At 36.8% G+C, this 25,845-nt stretch overlaps 1 protein-coding gene across 2 annotated transcripts in view; it reads left to right on the top strand.

Moving 5' to 3' along the window:
• Nucleotides 1-25,845, top strand: part of ddah1 (dimethylarginine dimethylaminohydrolase 1) — a 154,169-nt gene that overhangs the window by 115,914 nt on the left and 12,410 nt on the right. For both annotated transcript variants that reach the window (XM_030131989.1, XM_030131987.1), the window contains 2 exons: nt 8,156-8,275; nt 22,108-22,251. In XM_030131989.1, the coding sequence (XP_029987849.1) occupies nt 8,156-8,275; nt 22,108-22,251 (264 nt within the window). The remainder of the gene's footprint in view (nt 1-8,155; nt 8,276-22,107; nt 22,252-25,845) is intronic.

Raw genomic sequence — 25,845 nt, 5'->3', positions numbered from 1 at the left:
TTTAAAGTGTAATCTTGTATTCTGTGCCTTTTTAAATGAAGACCACCCTTCCCATCTGTGATTTGTTTTTTATTATTTTCATTCTATAACAAGGTCTTATATAATTTGCAACTTGAGATTTGCAAAAAAATTGTGTTTTCTTCTATTTAACTGAACAAAATTAACATAATCACTGATTTATTCTTCCCCAGATGTCCTTCTGATTATCATTTTTCTTTTTTCGTAGTCTTTTATTCTCAATTTTCTCCCCCTCAGTTTATAATAATAATAATAATGGATTGGATTTTATATAGCGCTTTTCTAGACACCCAAAGCACTTTACATTATTGATCCACTATTCATTTGCTCTCACATTCTCCCTCTGGTGGTGGTAAACTACATTTGTAGCCAAAATTGCCCTGGGGCAGACTGACAGAAGCTTAAGTCGACGCTGTAGTTTTGGTTTGTCACGTGTATTCTGTGTCGTGCTACTGGAATACCCATCAGTACACTTGATCTGCAGCTGAAAATAGCTCCTGACAACTTTGCTATTGACAACAGTTGGTAAAAATAGTGCCCAGCTGACTCAATATCGTATTTGTTTGTATGTTTATGTTCTCTTATGCTCTATGCAACTCATATTTAAACATTTACTCAAGGTTGAGAGCATCAAACAGTGTAGAAAAGATTTTATTGTTGACAATAACATCACCAACTTCATCTTCAAAATGAAAAGAACTCCGATTAACAGTGTTATGCAACAGTGTCGACTCTGCTCATCCTCGTTTATTCCAAAAACAAGGGTCTTTAAAATGATTTCACCATATTTTCCTTTCTGCAAAATCCCCCATGCTTTGTGGCCTGACCTTGATAGCCACAACTGAGCTCCCTATTATCCACTCCCACACAGACCCAAAAGAAAAGTTCAGAAAAGTCTCCCAAAACATCACTAAAACAACATTTTGTAAGAAGTAGGGAGGATTTAAGTATGCAGCCTTCAAACAGTCGCAGCATGGGTCACCAACGCAGACTGATCTTATCAATCTTGTTTACTGTTTTTGCAATGTAATAAAAAGAAAGTTTGATTCTGCAGACTTATGTGTATCATTTCTGGATTTGCAGTAAGAGGCAAGACAGAAAACCTGGACCCACTCACAAGTTCATTCTTGGGTCATGGCACCAGGAGTTCAACACATTACAGTAACCTGACTGATCCATCCTACCATCTGCGTCTGATTTGGATGCCTCATTATAGATTCCTGTGTGTTTTTTGTTATCTTTGATAAGTCGGGCCTTAATGATGCGTCTCTTGCAAATGACACTAGGAAAAATCACTTGAGCGTCCATTATTGTTTTTTCCATTTTTTTTTATCAGATTGAAGCTCTTATCGCTGTTGTTTTTTCCCCTCATTATCAAATTAGGTGTCATTTTGATGCCAGGCTTGTTTAGGACTCAGGAACTGCATACAGATGCTGACGTTGTTCACTTTACGGTGCTTGCAGAGGTCAGAGTCGATCGTACCGCTGATGAAAACAGTTTTTTTTTTTTTTTTTCGGGAAGCGGTGTCAGAGCCAAATCACTTTTCCTCTTCTGTAGCAAAAGGTGTCGATGTTAATTTGCATCAGGAAGAGATACACATGAACGCTGCTCTGGCTTTTCATAGTGTGGAAATTTAGACCGCAGCGCCTTCAGGTTACTTAATAAGGTAATTTTTGGTCACAACGTGGCAGTCTAGCAGCTTGTTAGGGCAGATGAAAAGAAACTCTGTCTCTCCTGATTTCCTTAAGGATCTGTCTGATAAGGAGAAATGTATGACTTGCATTTCTAATTTTATACTGCAACAAAACTTCCTGTTCATGGATAAGGAACGCAGAAAGTTCAGATTACATAATTCCCTAGTTGTTGTTCTGTATCATCTAAGCAAGTGCCAAGTTAAGAGTTCAGGATAGCATTAACAATTGGAAATTTCACTTTTTTCTGCCAAGTGCTATCCTGTTATTCACAATAATAATCTCAGTGAATCATAGCACTCTGATGATGCTCTCCAAGAAGAACAAATATTGCACTGTAACGTGTTACGAAAGATGTGAATGGAAACTGTTCACAATATGGTGCAGCGATGGAAAATATATACAATGCTTAACAGGTTTTATGAAGCAAAGAGCTATAAAAAGCTACTCAAAACATATTATGTGATTAAGAAAACATATGGATATCAGGGGGAAAAGTTTTTTGTGGCAAAACCCCGAATTTATATGGAACTATAAATATATTCGCATAGATTCAGGAAGGAGAGTTCCTGGAAAATAAACCTAAAGTTTCATATCCTACCATAACTCAAACTGAAGCTCGGTATCACTTCAAAGTTTACAAATCTATGTTGGACCCGGGTCTGGCTCTTTGCAGCTCTCAGTGGGCTTCCTGTCAAATCACCTCGTATCGAAGGTCAATTTATCAACCTGAAATGGGGAAATTCCTTCAGTGCACTAAATATTCAGCAGTGAAAGGATGTGTTTTTCCAGAAAGGTGGTGCTGTAATACCACCAACATGAACACACATGAACTCTAGGCTTTAATTCTTGCAAATAAGGATTTATTTTACTGCAATTTTATGCAATAACTTGGCAGTGAAAAGTCAACCTGGACTACATCTGTCGGTGTAAATGCCGCTGCTGAGTATTTTCCCACTTTTATTTTCAATCTGCCAGGTTCACAGGTGTAAAATATCTAAAACATCTGAATTTTCAATCTCAAGTCAAGGTCCTGCACTAAATAAAGCAACTGTTTTATGTAGAGTTTCCCTTTAACATTTCTACTGATGTGGCGTCTTGTTTTCAAACATCCTACAGTCAGTGAACGCCTCTCCAGTGAGATTCCTTCAAGCACAACTTCTTTAATTTCCCCTTGAGCTGTGGACTCACATCACCACCAAACACATGTGCTGTTTTTGTTGTTAGACGACTCCTACTTCATTTTAAAAGCAACTTTAGTCTCCATCTGATAGACTGCACCAACCACTGCAGTGCTCTTTACTTTTTTATTACAGCAATAAATGAAGATGAATTGTGCTGTCATGAGTCGCTGTAGTCTGAAAAGATATAATGAAAAAAGAATTATGAAACTTAGCTATCACATCTGTGTAATCAATGCTCTTACAACCCAGAAGCCGTAAAATAATGTAAACCGTACTCTAATGATCATAATCATACTAAATCTTTGCGAAAATGATGTGAATTTGTTTCTAAATATGTGTCTCAGTGGGGATTTGATCAGCGCAATGTGAGGAAAATACGGAGAGAAATGTAGAAAAAAACTGATCAATATTGCAGCACAACTTTATTAAGGGTAGAGCAGACTTTTGTACTCAGACCACAGCATACAAATGAACAAACACACAAAAGATAGATGATTATTTGGCCTTTGATAAATAAATGAACCAACCATTCAACCCTCAAACAGCTGATCTAAAATGTTTAATAACTTTGCGATCACTAATCCTGTTGATACATTTAAAGAATTCAGGTAAAGTGCAGTTTCTCAGCTTTTCACCGTCATCAGATATGACCCATTTGGAAGTTCAAAATAGTCATTTTCTGTGACATTGATTCACCCGTAAAACTCAGACTTTGCCAAACGACAGTGGTTTTAGACCAGGGTTCTGCAACCTGTGGCTCCAGGGTCACATATGGCTCTATAGCATCTCTCTATGGCTGGTCCAGTCGCCTGATTGGTGAGTCCCATTCTTGTCCCTCCTCCCTGTACACTAAACAGGTACAGAGGATGGCTTCATCAGTTCTTAACAATGACTCCCATCCTTTACGATGTGAATTTCAACTCCTTTCCTCTGGACGGAGGTTCTTAGTCCCAAGGTGCAGGACACAGCGTTATAAAAATAGCTTTGTTCCTGTCGCTGTCACTGAGCTTAATAAGAAATAGTGACATTGTACTTTACTAACTTATTTAGTTATTTATTCCATTTCTTTGCTCTATTTATTACTATTGTGACTTCAAATTTTTTACATTTTTTTTAATTGTATGTTCTTATTCCGGTTTTTATCCCAGATTGTTTTTATTTTTTCTGGTTTTTATTGTGTTTTATTGCATCTTGTTTTTATTTATTTGATCCTACCTATTATATTTACTTATCCATGCTGCTATACCGATGAATGGTGGAACACTGAGCACTTTTTGTCCTGTCTTTTTGTCCTGTCTGTAAGCATGATCAAGTGCCTGTCTTGCATGTTTAATGTATGTGTTGTTGTAATGCCAAGGCAATCACCTAGACTGCAAAACAAATCTACCTATGGGTATAAATAAAGTAACCTTGACCTTGACCTTGTCCTCTGGTCAAAAAACATAAGGAACATGTTGAAATGAAATGAATGAGTCATTACTTTTTAACATTGTTATAGGCCTAAATCCATCTTTGTCCATCTGCAAAACTGCGCACGCTTTACATGGAATAAACTAATTTTTTGACAGCATAAAAACCAAAATTGTAATAATAATAATAATAATAATAATATTAATAATAATAATAATAACTTTATTTGTATAGCACCTTTAAAAACAAAGTTTACAAAGTGCTTTGACAGAGGGCACAACAGCAGGATACACGAAGCAAGTAAAAACACTAAAACAGAAGCAACACAATTAGAGAGATGTATGAACAAGTTGATTATCAAACAGGATCAAATTTAAAAATTGAAATTAAAAATTAAGTTTAAAAAGGGGACAGACATCACATAAAAGCCAGTCTATAAAAATGTGTTTTAAGAAGTGATTTAAAAGATGTTACTGATTCCGCAAGCCTTATCTCCTCAGGCAATTGATTATTTTCTTACCAAATTCAATACAAGTAGCTCAATTTGCATTTGTTCATAGTTTGTACATAAGCCACTATACATAAAAGTTGTGCTTTTTTCTCCATTATCAACGTAATTATGTTTTGGAAGTAATGTCCATCATTAAAAAATTTGTACAGATCTTGAATGTTTTCTTTCTTGGAGTTGTATAATTTTATAAATGCACCAGACATTGCATTATTGTAATGAAAATACAAAGTTAAATAGCAAATTTATCACAAATAGCCTACATCAGAGCAGCCACCTTATCGTAAAATGTAGATGAGTTTAAATACTTTTTTCATGGCTCCAGTCAGATTTCTTTCTTTTTTTCGAGACAAAAATGGCTCTTCAGGTTGTAAAGCTTGCCGACCCATGTTTTTAGACACTTTAACTTAATGATAGATTCAGTTGAAAAACTTACTTTACCTTGGGTTTTCTCTTCAAATTTGCTCTGAGAATGAAATTAAATACAGGAAAACACCTGTTTTTGACTGAAAATGACAAAATGTGGAGAATAATATCATAATAAATGGTGATAAATCACTTAGTAAAAGTTGAATGTAAAGAAAAATATATTTGGAAGTCACCACAAAAATAGCTTTAGGTCTTTAAGGGTTAATGTGGTGATGAATTGAGAGGTGAAATGTTCTTGTGGTGAATGTGAATAGATAGTGTGTCTAAATACTGTCATTTTTTTTTTTTTTTTAATTATTATTCAGTGTCTTTCTTGGTGTCATTTGCAGTGTTTTTACTGCACATGTTCATAACCAGGGGGAGATGTTATTGTGCACTTGTATGTGTCAGGGCTTCATGTTCGAAAAAAAGGAGAGATTTTTCCTGTGACATGTTGCAAAATGAAAAGAAAAACAGGAATCCACTATAGAACTTGCATAGCTCTCCTGTGTAACAAAGGCAAAAGTATTCAAATAGTTTGTTTTGGATGGTATTCATAATTTCATAGATGTTGTTGCACTTGTCATTCACAGCTTTGTTGTGCTGTTAGAAATGAAACAAATAAGTCATGTTCCCTCGTGTTGTGGCAACAATTGCAAGGTCATTATCATCTTTTCTGTAGCTGACAAAGTCCATATAAGAGATGTTACTTTTCTTTTTGCAACAACGTTTTCTGTTTCAGTATTTTTTCTTCTGTTTTTACTCATTTCCAGGTTGTGGATGATTATAAGGCGAGGGCAGGGCCTGCTTTACTGTCATAATGTTTGCTTAGTGCATCTCTAACACACACAAGCTAAAATAATGACACATACAAACATCCAGTCACTCTCATAAATTGGAGTAAATCATATTATATCACACAGACTATTAGAAGGAGACATTTTATTTACCTTTGTGTAAAGCTGCATGAGGTGTTCATTTGTTAGATTTCACATCTCACAACATGACTTTTGCCTCTATTAAAATGGTTAATGAAATGATCAGCCTTAACATGTGAGCCAGAGAACAGGAGATTACACGTTTACGACTTTAGATGGAGTTTATGTCTTTAAAATCACACTTCTAATATTGATTTCACTAGCTTGAGGGTAAAAAGTGTCCAATTACAGTCACGGAAAAAATTATTACACCATTAAAAGTCATCAGAAACAAAAGCTACCAACTCAGAGCTACCAGATCTACTTCAAAACACTGTCTGCACATGACAATACATTCACTTTACAGGTTCTATCAAGTGGAAGATTTATAAATCTATTTGTAAACGTACAAAAAACCAATATATATGTGTAATAATGCTTTATCATATACCTTGAAAACATCAGCAAAACAGGACTTTTGTTATTTGTTTTCCAAGTAATCTTATTAAAATATGTAACATTTTCTACATTTAATGTTTGAAGCAGATAACATGGTGGTGCAGTTCGGTTAGCACTCGTGCCTCACAGCAAGAATGTCCTGGGTTCGATTCCAACACCAGTTGACGGGGGGTGGGACCTTTCTGTGTGGAGTTTGCATGTTCTCCCCATGTCTGTGTGGGTTCTCTCCGGGTACTCCGGCTTCCTCCCACCATCCAAAGACATGCACTGATAGGTTAATTGGTTAATCTAAATTGCCCATAGGTGTGAATGTGACAGTGATTGTTTGTCTCTATATGTTCAGCCCTGTGATGAACTGGCGACTTGTCCAGGGTGTACCCCGCCTTCGCCCCTATGTAGCTGGGATAGGCACCAAGCGACCCCCGTGACCCTAGTGAGGATAAAGCAGGTTCAGATAATGAATGAATGAATGAATAATTAAAAAAAATAAAAATGTAGGCCAGTGTAATAACCCAGGCTTGTCCATTGACCCCTTTTGTTCCAAGTCTATTACATCAGAAAAGAGGCCATACAGTCGCAGAAAAAATTATTAGACCATCAAAAGTCATTAAAAACAATGGTTATGCAATCAAGTACTTACTCCTGTGTGTATCATCTGATTAAAACAGACAGACAAGAAAACTTGAAATGCCTAAAAGGACTGTTTTTGTCAGTACAATGCCATAGATATTGATGGAAGGACTGAAGTGATTTTGGTTATTATAAAAAAAAACATGGAAAATGGATAGATAGATATCAGCTCTTAAATTAAACTCTTATGAGCTATTTTTGTTGTTATTGTTATATTTGTCCAAACAAATGTACCTTTAGTTGTACCAGGCATTAAAATGAACAAGAAATTGAAGAAAACAAGGGTGGTCTAATCATTTTTTCTGCAACGGTGTATTGCCTGGGTCAGTCCTGTCACAATGAGGCTCATTAAAAATATTCTCAACACAATGCATCCAGTCTTGTTTGTAAAATACAGAAATGTTACTTTAAAGTACTCATGGAAGTAAATTTCATTAGATACAAAAGTTTGTCTTTTTTTCCCTCTGTTGTCAGATTTTTAAATAGTGGTCAAAAGTGTCCCTTTTTACACTCAACAGCCCGTGCTGCCAAAGAAAGTACAAAAACCTGGTCTATTTATGCCTTAATTACTTCTTAAGACTTATACCGTGCAATATGAATTGCACAGGTATAGATTAAATGAAATTCCAAAGACAAATTTTAGTTGGAGTTTTAGCCTAAAATACCAGGGGCCAAAAATGTCCGTCAGAGAGCGAACTTTAATTGATTGCCCTTCCAACATTTATTTCAATATAAAGTAGCTCCTTGTTTTGGATAATCCCTTATGGTCCAACTAAAGCAAAAATTAATTTAAAAATAAAAATGTAGATCATTTAGCAACACTAATCTGTCAAATTGACTCTAAAATGTCCCGTCAGAGAGATTTCAAATACCGTATTTTGACCCTAATTGTTATGTTGTTGTTTTTTTTTATCATTTTTGTCTTGTAGGACTATGCTGTGTCTACTGTGCCTGTGCTGGAGGGGCTGCATCTGAAGAGCTTCTGCAGCATGGGGGGGCCAGGCCTTATTGTCATCGGCTCCAGTGAACCTGCCCAGAAAGCCCTCAAAGTATGTTCATATCATGTGCACACATAAAGCATCAGCCCACTTTAATGTGTAGTCACGGTAACCATAGTGGTTGTGGTTTTTTTTTTGGTTTTTTTTTACCTTTGATGCAGCACATTCTTTTGTTTTATTGTAATTCCTGCGTTTGCTCTCAACTCCATCCTATTGGTATGAACAGCACTGTCTTTTTTTTTTTTTTTTTTTCCCGGCTCTGCAAAGGTTTCCGCGAGCATAACACTGCAAGACAGGACATCACACGTGTTGATTCAGAGCAGACTCCCTTACTGCCGCTCGACGCCTGCTTCCTCACTGCAAGCACATTAAAACCACCTGTCACCTTAATCCTTCCTCATTAATTCATATTCTTAGCTAATCTGGAGGGATTGCCCCTGGCTCTCACACCCCAGCCTCCATTACAAACGCATTGTCCCTCCGTTAAACAGCTTGAGCTCATTACTGCATTAAAAGCTTCTCAATCGATCAAGCTTCGCTGCAACAATAAGCCTCGGAAGAACCTCAGTGGATGCGGAATGACTCAGGATGAATAAGGGAGTTTACACCCTGGAAGAGAGAGATAAATCTCCGCTTATCCCTTTTCCAAAATTCCCACAGATGTGCGAGACTCGATTTGAACATTTTAATTGTGCACATGGTTGAAATTTGGTGTAATATAAATTATTTACACAGCTCAAGCCTTGGCCTTGACAGATCATTGCTTCCAGGGGTTTGTAGAAGCATTTGCCTCCTAGAGTGATACCTCCCCCTGCTGGTCAAGGCCAAAAAACAGACACAAGAGAAAACACCCTCCACATCTCGGGGGGCAATTAAAACCAGACAGTACATCCTAATGAGGAAAACTACTTGAGAGATGTACAAGGTCAGACTTGATGGTTTATAAACATGTTTGCACTGCATAAGCGTACACAAGAATTCAAGAATCTATGCATAAATAAACAGGCTAATTAATTTTATATTCCGTTCGTTGACTCATTAAGATTCCTGCGTGTTTGATCACCCCAGTAATTAGCTACTAGAGCGAGGAGTGGCCGTTAGCAAGACTTAATGACAGACTGCTCGCTTTCTAATTATGGCTTACATCACCCTCTCTTGCAGCAATTAGCTTCTGTTTTAAAGGACTTTTAACCACCCTGGAATTGTAATTAGGTAATGTTCCCTTTGTGGGGGTTGTGTGAGATGCTATGAATGCTGTTTTAATAATTTGGAAGTGCTTGTTTTGGATGTAGATGCTGCTCTTAGGGCAATGAGGCTCTCTGTGTGTCTGTCTTTGTTGCCTTAGACGGATGCACTTTGTACAAATTAAACCTGGAGCCGCGCTAATTCGGTTTGTCTATAGAACATTCACTGAAAAGGGAGAAAAAGAGAGAGAGAAAATGACTTGTAATTATTTTGAAGAATGAGATCTTGGAATTATTTTTTTGTCTAAATATCTTTTTATTTCACAAAAAGAAAATCATCCAGATACAGTCCAAACATAGTGATACTGGGTTTTACATTTTGCAGTTCTCCTGCGTGCACTCTTCCCACCCCCCACCCCTAAAGGAATAAACGAACTAAACCAGTGGTTCCCAACATTTTTTGGCTCGTGACCCCATTTAAAAATCACAAATTTCTGGTGACCCCAGACATTCAAAACAGAGTTTTTTTTGCTAAAATTAATTTTTTGTGATCATCTAATAACTTGCTGTACTATGTTGCAAATAAACATTAATTTTAATCTACATTTAGTCTATATAATGTATATTATTATGGACGGAGGCAGAAAAGCCAGGTGTAGATTACTGCACAAAGTGAGAATTTTATTTTCCTTGGTCAGGATATGTACAGTCAGTCCAGCTTGGATTTACAAGGCTGACAATTAATACTGAACAAACAAGAACTCAAACTATGAATTATGAAAGAGCTGCAGCATCTGAAACTGACCACAATGAACATTTGAAGGATAAACAGAACCACAGTGCTTCAGTTTCAGCTTCACAGTTTGTCATGTCTTTTATGGATTGTGATTGTCTCTCTCAGTTCAACTTATATTTTTTATTAGTATGTTTTTTTTTTTTTAATTTTTATCAGTTACTAGAAAATTTCAGGCGACCCCATTTGAATTCCAGGTGGGTCCCGACCCCAAGGTTGAAAAACACAGAACTAAACACACTCAAAAGTAACAGGCCAAAAACATAAAAGTCTAACTATAAAAATAAAATAAAGTAATAACTAGAAAAGCACTCAGAGAGCGCAGACCTCCGCCAAGACAGATCAGTCGTCGTCGTCCCCCACAACAAAATTTAATCATTTGTTCTTTGTGCCAGTATCAACATTTCCTGAAAATTTCATCCAAATCCTTTCGTAAAGTTTTGAGTTATCTTGCTAACAACCAAACAGACAAACCCTGATGAAAACATAACCTCTGCCGTTTCACTTGGCGGAGGTAATAAGTAGGCCTGTAATGGTACACGTACCGAACTGAACTGTTTTGGTACACACCTGTTCGGTTCGGTACACAGCTGTACCGAAACGGCAAAGTATGATGAGAAAAAGAAAAAGGAACTAAAGACGTCGTTCGATGCGGAACTTTAAATCCGCGCAAGTTTCACACAGACATATGGAAGGACGCACACATTGACCCAAAATATGAAACAGCAGTTGATATAAGATTAAAAAAACAACAAATATGATGTGAACCTGGAAGGAAGAGACTGAAGACCCTCTGCCATCAGTCCAGTCCAGTTTGGATCAGTTCAGGTTCAGGTGAAAGACAACAACGAGGAAAGAGACGGTGATAAGACGGACGTTGTTTGGCCCATAGGAACTACGGTAGTTCTAAAACACTTACACTAGCTCTGTCTGTCTGTCAGTCACGCACGCTGTATAATAGAGGAATAAATAGAACGTTGAAAGTATGTAAAGTTTCACTTTCGTTTCACGACAGCGTTCGTTATGTTAGTTATGGACTGCACCCCCAGGTATATAACTGCGCGCCCCCCCCCCCCCCCGGCTCCGACAAAAAAAAAAAAAAAAAAATCCCCATACACACAGGCACACAACACACTTTGTTCTCTGTCCTAAAATAAATAATTCGGTTCATTGTGTTGTCAAAGTTTCTCTTCAGTTTGTTTAAACAGAATACCAGTTTACCCTCTTGTTAATGTTGCACTTCATGTGGAATTTTTTTGTTATTTTTATGCAGAATGGGAACTGACCAAACTGTGATTAGATTTTTCTTGTTTGTTCAAAACTACCTTTCAGGGAAAAGTGCAATACTAATGTTTAAAATACATTTAGTAATATTAATAATTTATTTTATTTTCTATTTGATTTGTAGCAGAAATTGTAATTGTAGCAAATTCATAAATGCATTAATAGACATTTTGAGGGGTTTTCTTTCTTCCCGTACCAAACTGATAAAAAACGAACCGTGGCTTTGAAAACCGAAAATGTACCAAACCGAAAATTTTGTGTACTGTTACAGTCCTAGTAATAAGGGTAGCAACATAAGCATAAGCATGGTGATGCCTGCTGTTACATAAATGGCAGTAGTAGGGCAGTATTCATGGCGTACAAACTCAAACTTTCTCCATACCAGAGAGTAAAGGCAACCAAAATTCATTAAAGAGATGACCACGATTATATTTATCCCAAAGTCAGTTTTTCTAAAGGTAAAAAAAGTAGACAACTGATCATGGAAAATCTGAAAAGATGGAGGGGAATCATTCTTCCAAAATAAAAGTATGCATGTCTTTGCAAAGTAAGTGATCAAAATTAGTATCCTGCATTTTTTATTGGAGTTAATTTTAATGCGTAAGAGGCGTTTAAGGTCTGCAGTTAAGTTCTAAAACCCGGTAAATCTTACTCGGTTTCAGAGGTGGGTTACGTGTCTATTCAGGAACTCGAACACTCCTAAACATGCACGCTGACCGGATGGGTTTCATCATGCATCTGCCACTGTCACCGCCAAGCTTCATTCATGAAGTCATTACCCCGAAATACCGCCTGTGTCACAGAATGCAGCACCCACTCCCCATCGCTCTCACACTCCCTGGTGGACTCAGCAGCAGGCTTTAGCTCAGCAGACACCTCTTTACTCAGCCCTGCTTGATTCATGATGTCATTACACCCAACTGGTCAGGGTTCCACGTTCACCTCAAGGATGTTTGCACACTTGGGTTCTCGAGACGATGAGGTGACAGTGTGGTGAAGGTCATCGTCATGATCAGTCCGGTTTGTCAACAGAATCCTTATAATAAACATCCTCATACACGTGAATTACCAAAGATATCTATCAGATATTAATCAATACTATGCAAAAGAGAGAGACGGTTTGTGATAGTCTTTTAAAAATAGCTTTAGATTTACAATAGGAGTTGGACTATAGATTAGTAAGAATTTAGAAGATTCATGAACAATATTTGAAAGTGTACGAAAGAGGATTAGGGCCACTAGGGAAAAAAAAAAAATAGGGTCCAATATGTATTTTTTTATTATTATTCTGAGAAAAAAAGTTAGAATTCTGACTTTAATCTCAGAATTCTGACTTTAAACTCAGATTTCTGACTTCTTACTCAGAATTCTTACTTTTTTCCCCAGAATTCTGACTTTAAACTCATATTTCTGACTTCTTACTCAGAATTCTGACCTTTTTTTGCACTGACTCCTTGTGAAAAGATAGTTTTTTCTTTTTACAATTGTGTTCTTACTATTGTGTTTTACTACTGTTGTTTTGAAGTTTGTGGATGCTGGAACCTGTAAATTTCACTATGAGATGAATAAAGTATCTGTCTGTCTGTCTGTCTGTCTGTCTGTCTGTCTGTCTGTCTATCTATCTATCTTTTCTTTCTCTGAATTTTGACTTTTTTTCTCAGAATTCTGGCTTTTATCTCAGAATTCTGACTTTTTTCTCATAATAATAATATTGAAAAAATTAAATTGGACCGTTTTTTTTTTTTTTTCCAGTGGCCCTAATCCTCTTCCGTAGGTAGTGATACACAGTAGTAAAATTTTTTAAAAAGTTAAAATAAATAAATAAATAAATAAATAAATAATGGAGTTAGCTTCACCAGCCTTTTTGTGTACAGTTATTGCTAAATCGGAATAGATTTTTTTTCATTTCTGGGTGACTATGGTAATGTGTGGCCCATGGATTTATGGGTCGTCCCTAAAGAAAATGTGATGTTATTTGACTAAAAACTGATTTTAGATGTCTGCCTTTTGTGATGATATACTGTACTTGCGCTGGTGGATGTTGATGTGTTTTCATGAAAGAATATTTACATCACTAATAAAAAAATTAAAAAAAAAAGTCCACATCTGTGCACAAACATTTGGAAAGCTGCAGCTACTAAAAGTAAAACTTACTGAAGAAAAACAGACAGGTGATTTGAGTTTTAGTTTCGTTTTGACTCTGCACACTGGTTTGATATTTATTTGTCTAAGGTGCTGTGTTTAAGCCTCATGCTGGTAAATTTGTGTTGAAATTTGTGTCTCGAGTGATGACTACAGACAGACTGCCTCAAAGCCAAAATAACACCTTTTTATTTTAACATAAATTAGATTAAAAAAAATGTTGACACTCATAATCCTAAAAATGTTGAATGTTGGACTTGATAACACAGGTCTACAAGTAAAATGCTGTGAAATGTTCCCATGTGTGAGTCACTGATAAAGAAAGCTCAAGTCAAAAATGCCGGTTGGCTGAAGTTTCTAAGATACAATCTTAGGTCAAAATGTGAAATTGGAGAATTAACGAGAGAATGGGTTTTACTCAAAAGGAATATTTGTCCCAGAGCTACCAGATCTACTTCAAACACTGTCTGTACATTACAGTACATTCACTTTACAGGTTCTATCTCATGGAAGATTTATAAATCTATTGTAAATGTACATAAACCAATATATATGTGTAATAACCCCTTTATCATATACCTTGAAAATATCAGCAAACTAGCACTTTTGTCATTTGTTTTCCAATTAATTTTATTAAAATATGTAACATTTAGCACATTTAATCTCTGAAGCAGATAATTAAAAATATCTATATGTATGTGTGTGTGTGTAGATCAGTGTAATAAGCCGGGCTGGTCCATTGACCCCTTCTGTACCATGTCTGTTACATCAGGAAAGAGGCCATATATGGTGTTTAAGCACTCGGTTCCTTCTCCTGTGTTGTTGTTATTCTTAAATCCATGAGTCAGCAGTAGAGTCAGACACCAGCAGCTGACACCATATCATAGGCCTGGGATGTGGTATCCAAACTTTTTGGCTCTGGATCCCATAAACCCAAGTAATCACCATTTGTCAGCCTACCGATCATCATGATTACCATGTGACTGCAGTTCCAGTAGGACAAAATATAAATACTGGAATACGTTATTGTGTTTCCTTTTGGGATAAGATAAGATAAGATAAGATAAGATAAGATAAGATAAGATAAGATAAGATAAGATAAGATAAGATAAGATAAGATAAGATAAGCCTGTATTAGTCCTACAAGGGGAAATTCCAGGTTTACAGCAGCAAAGTACAAAAGTACACAAGCGCAAAAGAAGTGCAAAATCAAAATAAACACAGATCAACAAAGCTATATATACTATGTATGTCTATGTCAAAGAGGTGCTAAATAAGGTTTTATATATTGTTTGTACATTGTTTCATCTCAGGTGTTGAATTCTGGGAAACCAATGCCAGAATGTAATGAATTTTTTGGCTAAAATTTTCTTACTTTTTTCATCCTCAGTTTCACATAATGTAGGTTGTAGATGATTAAGTATCGTAGTGCAGTATTAGGATAATGTCCTTAGTGTGGGCTTTGTATTATTAACCCAGAAAGACCCAATGTGAAAACATTTATATGATTTACATTTCTGTTTAGGCTAATGCAAACATACACACCTCAGTGTGTTTTATCTTGTTGTTGAAGTAGCGGAGTAAGCCCTCTCCTCCTGCCCACTTTTCTTTCTTTCTTTTTTTATTTGTTCTATATCCGACTAAAAATCTTGGATTAGCATCTTTGTTCAAATTTGATGTATAGATATTGAATTGTACCTGAAAGGTAAGTTTTGTATGACATGCTTTTCCAAATAAACAAAGAATGAAAACAAATAAAAAATAAACAAGAATCAGGATCAGCCTTCAGCCAAAATGTCATTGTAAATACTGGCATGGTATTGGCCAAGAATTTTGCAATCAGTTCTTTTTTTTTTTTTTTTTTTCTAAGTCTTTACTTATTTATTGTCAAAAGCAAAGATAACAATAACCAAACTCGCCAAACACGTCACTAATCTCTTACATCACAGCTAAGAAATCCACTTTGACTAACTGTTCTAAACTTTTGGCAAACGTCAGTCAACGGATATGATTGGCCAACAGTAATATATGCGATTGAGAAATAAGCTAATTAGGCACAGGGTAGCCGTTAAGTTTTCATTGACAGTGAACGAGTGATGAGTGACAATGTGATTCCCACTCCTTGTGTGTAGATTATGATGAAATCTACTAGCGAATGTCTTGTTTATGTCTGAGAAGCAAACATAAGAAATCAATATCCACTCTTGTATTATTATAAATGGTCTTCTGCTTCTCTTTTCATTCCTTGTTGAGGGTTTAGCGATAAACCAATAGTAATTCCAGAGTAAAATGTGCGTCAAGGAGCTTTAACAAACATTTATTTTAAATCAACAGGAAATAATTTCGGTCACACTTCCTCTCCGGATTTGGACGTGGTCTCAGGCAGGATTTGTGTATTATACGCTGTTGTTGTTCACCAGTGAAAAGAAGTATTGTAAAAGTTTCAAAAGCGGCCCCGGAAGGATCAGCGTGTCGAGCATTATTGATATTCAGCGCAAGAGCCAAAATACAGATTATGCAGATGATCTGTGCGGAAAGACTCGGGTCCAGTAAATTGTCAATGTTTTTGTTAACCGGTTGAAATTGTCATTGGCCAGGGGGTGGATTTTATTACCTTCCAGTAAATATTTTGTTTTAGTAACTCTGACTGAGCACATTCTGCTGCCCAGTTACCACTCTGCGTATTAGCTGGACCTCAGCCACTGTCCAGAAGCCAACTGCTGCTGATTCGCTCTAGCTTTACATTTGGTCCAATGCCAGGATGACTGAGTGGAGGCCTGAGTCTGCTCTTACTCCTACTTTGTTTTACATGCACGACTGAACTTTACTGTTTAACTTGAGTTTTTATTCCCTCACACCAAGCTACATGCATGAAACACTTTGTTGAGAAATCACAGCAAAACAGAGAGACAACTGTTCCATTAGTCAGGTGAAATTTCTGAGGATTTAATTTCTTTCATGGATCAGTATCTCACATGAAATTCTGCTGCAGGACATTTTCCTTACTCCACAAATAGTTTTTCCTCACTGTTTTTACTGTGAAACTGAGACGTTTTAGAGACACAGAGTAAAGCAGTAACAACTGTGATCTTTGGTGGAGTCAACGTTTATTCTCCCCTCTACCACTCTTAATCCCCCTGTGTGTGAGAGACAGTGTTGGCGGTCACGCACATGGACAGTGTTTTCATTTAGTGCTGCTTCAATCACGTAACACACCCACAAGTGACCTGGGAATGTGTCTGGTCTGGTTACACACACGCTCGCACACAGATTGCCTGTACTCCACCCTGTGGACTTGCACATATAGAAATGGTACAATATCACTTATGTGACTTTACTGTTAATTTACTGAATGGAAAACTCATAGACGCATGAAAAAGTGCTTTCACAGTTAGCATTTTTTGCACAGCTGATGAATAAGTATAATGTAAAAAGTATATTAAAGGAGTTTTATGTAGTATTGGTCTTCTAAACTCTGAGCAGCAAGAGGAAGTCATGTATAAGAAGACACTTAAAGGATTGATAGTTTGCTTTTTTTAAATGGAATTATGCATTTTAAAACATTTCCCTGTGGTCTACATAAACTGTAAATGCTCTGCTTGGGTCTGAATTCTTCATTAATTCAACTCCACAGGTCCATCTTCAACCCTATTTTTGACTAATGACATCAGAAAGGTGGTTTTGAGCGCTGGCCCTTTAAATGCAAATGAGCCACTTCACGCCCCACCCCTTCCAGGTTGTTGACCGTGCTTTCTGTCCCGTTCAGCCGCTTTTGTTAGTTAATACAACCAACTACTGAATATTTTAGGTAATTGGCTCAAAGTTTGGACGTATTTTCAGTTTTTACTACAACCGTTGCTGCTGATAAACAATTACGTCATACTCTGAGAAATGTTCGTCACAGGTCTTGACCTTATATGTGCAAATGTTGTGACCTAACTAGTTATAAAATGTAACAAATAAAGTAGGAATTGAAACAGGTTGTAGAAATCCACTTGATTTTTGCCGGAATTAATGTAAAGATAGCTTTGCAGCACCTGGAGGGTTCAAATTCAAACTTTATGAACTATTAGAGTCCAAACACACAAATAAAAGAACCAAAGACTAATAAAAGTGGGTTTAGCAAAATATGACCCCTTTATAGCTATGAAAACCTCCAACGGATCAACACTATTTATCCACAGACTGTACCACTCACTGAATATAAAATAAAGTTTGTTTTTTTACACACATCTGTCAGCTGATAGTTTACATTATTTCTTTGTTAGCTTGGCTCTGTTTTTAGATTGAAAACATCCTCAGTAAAACCACAAATCACCTCCATTTTCTGTACAGTTTGTGTCGTCAGTAGCTGAGCTAAAGATCTGTTTGGAATCGTCCGAACAAGGTCAGAACTGTTACAGTTTAGTCTGAACCATGGATCAACAAACAGCAACTTAGCGAAGATAATAACATCACATGATAATTTTACACCTTCATAAGTCTCATAATTAAACTCACCCATGTTGAAGAAATGTTATCATTTCATCATAAAATTCCATTCTGTTCATTTAGAGCTGTGTCCAGTGGTGCTTCTAGCTTTTATCACTTTGGCATTTTCTTTCTTTGACTCTAGAAGTTGTTTCTTTCTGGTTCTCATCCTGTTTTGTCACTTTCAACTGCCTCATGGGAGACTGGTAGAGTGACTCACTACTCCCTCTAGTGGTCACATAAATCCTCTGGGACGTCAGTGTAGATAAATTTAGTTCATATCTCTCCAATTCAGTACGTCAGGGGTGTCAAACTCATTTTCTTCCGGGTACCACATTCAGCCCAATTTAATCTGAAGTGTGCCGGACCAGTCAAATAATAGCATGATAGCCAATAAATAATGACAACTCCAAATTGTTTTAGCGCAAAAAATAACATTCAGTTATGCCAATATTTACATTTACAAACTATCCAAACAAAAAAGATGTGAATAACCAGAAAAAAATGGAATTTGTTAAGAAATATAAGTACAATTTTATCAATATTCTGCCTCGACTTATCATTTATACATAGACATTACAGATCCGATCTACAAAGGCATGAAACATTCAGTAACAGGCAGAATATTGTTAAAATTGCACTTAATTTACTTCAGACATTTCAGTTATTCACATTTTATTGTTAAAGGACAGTTTGTTAATGTAAACATTTTCATAATTTAATATTTTTTGCACTAAATCAAAGAGAAAAAAAAAGATGTTGTCATTATTTAAAAATTATTATGATATTATTTTTGTGTTTGATACCCTAACTTGCACTTTGCAAATTCATCCCACGGGCCGGATTGGAACCTTTGGTGGGCCAGTTTTGGCCCCTGGGCCACATGTTTGATACCTGTGCAGTACGTTAACATCTTTGGCAGAACTTCAGAGAGCTTGATTCTAAAAATTCTAATTATAATTTTAGGTCAGTTTCTTAAAATTTGAAAGTAGAAATATTATATACAGCTCCTTTAATAAAGCTGGTTTCCATGGTCATTAACTGCCCTGGAAGGTACAAAAAGACCTGTAGATAAGTAAAATGTAGCTAGTTTATTTCCATTTCATGTAACCTCACACTTCACAGATTTTACTTTTAACTCCACTAAATGTTCATTAATTCTCAATTTCCTTTCGTTCACCTAATCTGTTCCAGGAAAACCATGTATCTGAGGGATGAAGTGATCCTTTTTTAAAATTCTCCTCATTCTTAAGACAAATAAACTCTTGGAGTGGCTGGAAAATACATTGTTACTATGTTGAAAAAGCCTATTTTTCAATGCAAAGTTGATGTTTTAGGGACACCGCGTATAAGACGGTGATGCCATAAACAAATGATGATCTTATAGAAACTGATGCACTGATGTTGTTTTAGATTACACTGTATAGATAATAGTTCAGATGAGCTTAAGCCTAAACATCCACAACAATAAAATATGACATATACATTAATATAGCAGTAATATGATTGGAAAACAACATATGCAGTAGTAAAAGTCAGCTTTACGAGCAATTTTTACTTTGACTTGAGCATTTTTACTTAGAGCAGAGTATTTCAGATTTCATTTAACGGGGATGTGAAAACATTTGCTGTGGATTTTCAGTTTAATGATAGGATTTGTAGCCCACACCAACTGCATGATTAGTACTTGTATGAATTTCAACCACGTATTGATGATGTCACAACCACACTTCATCTCTGTTGGATAGATTTTCCCAAGACGGCCTAAGCAAAGTTCACAGAAAAAGCACATTAGCTGTTGGGTTGGATTAGATAATTGGATTGAATAATTACTTCATGTTCTCTGTAATTATTTATTTTGCTGAAAATAAATAATTGCTTCAGGGTAGAAGGAGTGTTGGTACACTTAACACAGATGTAATGCAGGAAAAGGCCTTCCCTTTCTCAGGAAACGCCCGGGGCTTTCCTACAGAGGCAGACCCAGAGTTAGTGGGAAGTGAAGTGAAAACATCCACAACCACAGAGCCCATTGTGCTCCTAAACCGCACATTTTCCTCCCAGATATGTAGTTGTGTGTCATTACATTAGGCAGCTCTCCAGACCTTTACAAACGTCAAGCATACGTCACACATTTCAGCTGCATACAGGTAGTTAACACAGTATTGCATCAGGAATATCTGAGTGAAGTCTTCTTTTGTCACTTTTTCACATTCAGCTCTTACATTTTGGCCCAATTATTGTTAACAATGAAGTAAATGCATCCTCTGCATAATTGTAGATGTATAACAAGTGGTGCCAGGCACAACAAACCACGGCCCTTGCATGTATTGTAGCTTATTTTGGCATCGATCCAGCTGATGTCATTGTGGAAGGAAAACAAATTATTGCTGATTCATTTTGTCTAAACTTTGTACTTGTTATTCTGATGATTTTAGACTCTGTACTTGTTATTCTGAAGATACTGAGCAAATCAGTAGAATCTAGTTAAAACCAGTTACTGTGGGGACATGTTATGGAACTTAAGTAAACACGCATATGTGACTTACACAGAATAAATGATCTTTGCTTTTAATTGTCAGTGTCCAGTCTTACCAGACTGCACCCTGTTTGGCCAAACAGCGAAACGTTGTCTCTGAATCTGTGTGTTGATCATTCCTGATTATTGCTGGTTGTTCATTTCAATCTGTAACATCATTCTGTAATCATTTTTTTATGAATCTACAGGTTTATTGGGCTTCTTTCATTCTCACAGTAAAATCTAGGCCCCGACAGTCATCATATCTATGCGTGTGGTGATGTCAGCATATCAATTGCCTCTATATATGTGGCAAGTCTGAAGTAAATTGAAACAAAATTGATGTTTTTATAGACATTAGAAATTTTGCCCATTATAAGTAAATGGGAGAATAAATAAAGATTTTTAAAAAATTTTGACCTACTTTTCCCAAAATGTAACCAAATCTATTCTGGGTCACTGGCAATCTGTTAACTAAATTTGGTATGAATTCAACCAATAGTTTTGCAGCTACAAACATGTTAAATTTCACCCATTTTCAGTAAATTTGTAAAAAAAAGATATAAAAAAAAAAAAATCATAAGAAATTTAAACTTTGACCTACTGTTCCAAAAATGTAATGAGATCTATTCTGGATCACTGGCAATTTATAAACCCAGTTTGGTATGAATTCAACAAATAGTTTTGTTGCTACAGACATGTGAAATTTCGCCCATTATAAGTAAAATAGGGGGAAAGAAAAGATATAAAAAAATCATTAAAATTTTTAACTTTGACTAACTGTTCCAAAAACATAATGAGATCTATTCTGGGTCATTGGCAATTTATAAACCCAATTTGGTATGAATTCAACTGACAGTTTTGCTGCTAGAGTGTTAAATAACAAACAAACAAACAAACCGAACCAAAAACAATACCACTTGCCTCTCCTTTGGGGGGGTAATAAAGAATCAGCAGAAACCGTCTGACACACATGGTGACTCAATCTGGTGAAAATGTCCCTCCTCAAATACCTCTTCTAAATGTTGACATTTTGGATTTTTTAAACTCACTTTCCACCTCCCCTCCCCTTTTTGTCTCTGAGGTATCCGTCTGCAGATGTTCAGCTCATAAACATTAAGAGGCACCTGCCACTCCTCTGGTCATAACATCCTCACCCCCCGACTTCCACTTGGCAACACAGTCGTCTTCTCTGCCTCCCCCACCTTCACCGCTGCTTATCCCACCTTCAGTTCCGTCAGATTGCATAAATAACATGACATCTGCAGAGAAAGAATGTCTGTCTGCTCCTGTGTTCTCCATTAAGGCCCCCCAGGCCCTGAGAGTGGTTTGGCCCACAGAGGATGTGGTGCTGCCTTTGGTATTGTGGCCTTGCTTTCGGCTCAATGTGTCTGATAGTCTGCATAACTGTTCTCTGTCTGTCTCTCGTAGTCATATGGATTCTAACAGCCTGTTTTATTGGCTTTTTGGTGTGCATGTGTGTGTGTCTTTGTAGATCATGCAGCAAATGAGTGACCATCGTTACGACAAACTGACGGTGCCTGACGATATTGCTGCCAACTGCATCTACATGAATCTGCCCAATAAGGGTCATGTGCTTCTGCATTGCACAGCAGAGGAGTTTCCTGAGAGCGTAAAGGTAATTTTCAACTCATTTCAATTCCCATCCACAGTAACAACTTGCACGCACAAACATTCATCTACAATCCTGAGGTTACACCTTTTGGTAAGAAGAATTACTGTTGTATAACCAGACTGGTTTTGGGGTTTAGATTTTAAGGGAGCTTGTCTTTGTTGTGGTTCCTCCTATCCAGACCTCTGAGAAAAACAACTGGCTGGATGGGAACCCTTGCAAAAGTCATGTGGTTGTTTTATACAGACCACCACAGGTCAACCACAGCCAGCACTTTTTTTCTTTTTTTTTTAACAAAAGAAGCTACAGTTTGTTGTGAACGGTTTCCTGGATAATGACTTGGTGCAAGGGTTGTTAAAGTACAGGGTAAAGTATGTTGAATACAAGCACAAACATACAGATTTGCTAAGAATTTAATCCCTTATTTAGAAATTATTTAAATTTTTTTACTTAAAACTGACAAATAAATTTTGTCTAATGATGCTTCTCAACAGTGTGGTTCCAATTCAACTCAACTCTTTTTTTTTTTTTTTAATTATACATTTACATAAACATGTACTTAGACACAGGGAACCACACAGATACACACACACATAAAAAATTATACAACCTATAAACCTATGAAACACCAAAAAAGAAAAAAAAAAGCACAACAAAAAACAACAACAAGATAAATAATATTATCAACACCTCTTAACAATGTTCAGGGCTGATTAAGAGTTAATATAATGTATACTAACAACAAATTTCTCTGTCAAAAGGACATAGGCGACAGCAGGACACTCTTGTCGACAGTGGAGAAAAAAGGATTCCATTGTTGATGAAACAAATTAATTTGCCCACGATCAGAAAACGTAATCTTTTCCAACTTGAAAAAGAAAAGTAAATCATACACTCATTGGAATTCAACTCAACTCTGCTTGTTTTTTTTGGTTTCCATCATGCAAAAGTTACCACAAGGCACCTGGTACATTTTTGGTTTCACCTCATTTCACGACCGACTACCAACTGATCAGAGAGAATCATCGCTGTCATTGCATCAATGTTGCGTGAGACAGCGCTGAACAAACCCCCCCTTTATATAAGAATTTCTGATGTAGAATTTCCCCAACTATCTTGGTTTATTTTTCTTTCGGCAGTCTTTTATCTCGCTGCCTTCATCCCGTTCTGAAATGAAATTTGTGTCCTAGCTGTGACAAACAGACACTTTATCAAGAGTCGAGAACAGCATCCTTTAAATATCCTACATTGTTTGTGTATGCGTCGTGTTGAAGAAGACATCATGGCAGTTATATCCACTGTTGCTATGACAACCGGCAACATTGGACTTGTATCAATAAGAACTGAACGCTGATTGAATGTTAAGTGGCAGCATCGGTTTGCAGCTGCGGAGCTACATCTCTGCCCTGTAGGATTGAAAGCAGTGCCAAAAAAACACTAGCTTCATCACTGTACATCTGTAGTATTTGCTATATCTGCAGTAGGTAATGAAGTACCTGGTACCAAATCCATGTAGAGTTCAACAGAGTCCAGGTGAAATGGAACCATGCAGTGAAAAAGTGCCTGAAATCACTGATTCTATTGCAGCAGGGTTACCTTTGAACCATGTCACATACTGATAACTAATGTTAAAAAAATAAAATCAAGATGACAAAGATGCATTAAATAAATTTTGCACTCAAATATGCATTAATTTATGTCATAGATTAATAAAATTAGACTAGGGAGCTTGTAGTTGCATCAGAGAATTGACTATTGCTACATTCAGACAGCAGGTCTTAATGCACAATTTAGATTTTTTGGTGGAATCTGATTTTTTTTTTTTGCGTGTGCTCATTCATATTACACATTAAATGCGACTTATATCAGTTTTGAGTATGAACTGAATGCGAACCTGAAGTGACCGACATGCGCAAAAGAGGTCCTGATGTATACTCAGTGCCAATGAAAACGCAACACTTGAATGTGTTTTATTGTTCCTGAGCTGCATCAATATGTTTAAGTTTCACCTGTATAAGATAATCCCAGACAATTTCTTAACAACCTGAGACGGGGTGAGCTATTGTCACGCTTGAATGAACTTGTCTGCATTCATAAGACTTGTTTTTCTCATTGCTCAGCAATGAACTGCTCAACTTAAGGAATTGTGGTCAGTTAAGGAGTGGTCATGTTCTGTATATAAAGGCAAGCTGAAAAGCACGAAAATCATTTGCAATAACTCAGCGATGCTTAGACTGACACATGACCACAGATGCCATGCTATGGGGCTCCTGGAGGCCGGAATCTCTGCTCGGCAGGTGGCGCGTCGTTTTGGATGCAATGTGTCCACCATAGTCAGGATGCAACAGAGGCATGAAGAAACTGGCTCAGCTGCAGACAGACCTCGCCCTGGACGAGCACGTGTGACCACGCCACAGCAGGATTGCTACATTGAGCTGCAGCACCTCCGGGACCGCTTTGTGACTTTTGGTTTTGGGGGTCCTTGAGTTTCTTTCTTTATCCTTATTTTTTGTCAACAAATTTGAATGTGATTTTTTATTTTTACTGTATAGAAATAGCCTATGATTAATTCCAAAGAACTTATGGAATAAAAATCCTCATCGATTTAAAAAAAATATATATAAGAATCTTCAAGTGTTGCGTTTTCATTGGCACTGAGTATAATATGCGACCACGCAGACCACGCATTTACAGACGTAAATATGTTTTTCCTGCCGCTCCTCCTCCGGGGACACAGGATCGTGACATTTGTTGCATTTCAATAAAAATAATAATAGTTATAATAATAGCTTTATTTATATAGCACCTTTATAAACTGAGATTACAAAGTGCTTTGACAGACAAAGCAAAAGTGCACAACAGCAGAGTAAAAACATAGAAAACAACACAACAATAATAACAATAAAAGAGATAACTACAGCAAACAGGAAAACATGACTAACTTTTAATGTATCGTAGTGGAGAGGGCAGAAATAACATAACATGATGCTGTCAGATCAATGCAAAATGAAGGAATGGAATAAAACAACATCATGTATGTCAGTATAAATGAATAACAAAAACAGGGTAAAATTAAATTTTCAACATTAAAAACATTAAGAAGTGACAACGTCACATACAGGCAAGTCTATAAAAATGCATTTTAAGAAGTGATTTAAAAGATGACACTGATTCCGCAAGCTTTATCTGCTCGGGCAGGCCGTTCCAAAGTCGAGGGGTCCTGATGGCGAAGGTGCGGTCACCTTGACGTATAGGTTGGATAACTGCGACCTGGCCACTCAGACTGAGGTTGCATTGCAAACTAGTAAAGCAGTCGGAGAGTGCATACCTCCGCCAAGGCAGATCAGTGCCCCCCCTCCCCCAGTCACCACCAAAATTCAATCATTTGTTCCTTGTGCCAGTATCAACATTTCCTGAAATTTTCATCCAAATCTATCCATAACTTTTTGAGTTGTCTTGCACACAGACAGACAGACAGACAAACCAACGCCGGCAAAAACATAAGGTAAATATCAGATATGTATCGGATTTAAGACCACATATGAAAGTGGCCTGGGTCGGATTTGTGTTGTTCAAACTGTCTTTAACAGATCGGATATA

The sequence above is a fragment of the Sphaeramia orbicularis genome, chromosome 4 (assembly GCF_902148855.1).
Source record: "Sphaeramia orbicularis chromosome 4, fSphaOr1.1, whole genome shotgun sequence".
Classification (NCBI taxonomy): domain Eukaryota; kingdom Metazoa; phylum Chordata; class Actinopteri; order Kurtiformes; family Apogonidae; genus Sphaeramia; species Sphaeramia orbicularis.
This window is presented reverse-complemented; position numbering and strand designations above follow the sequence as displayed.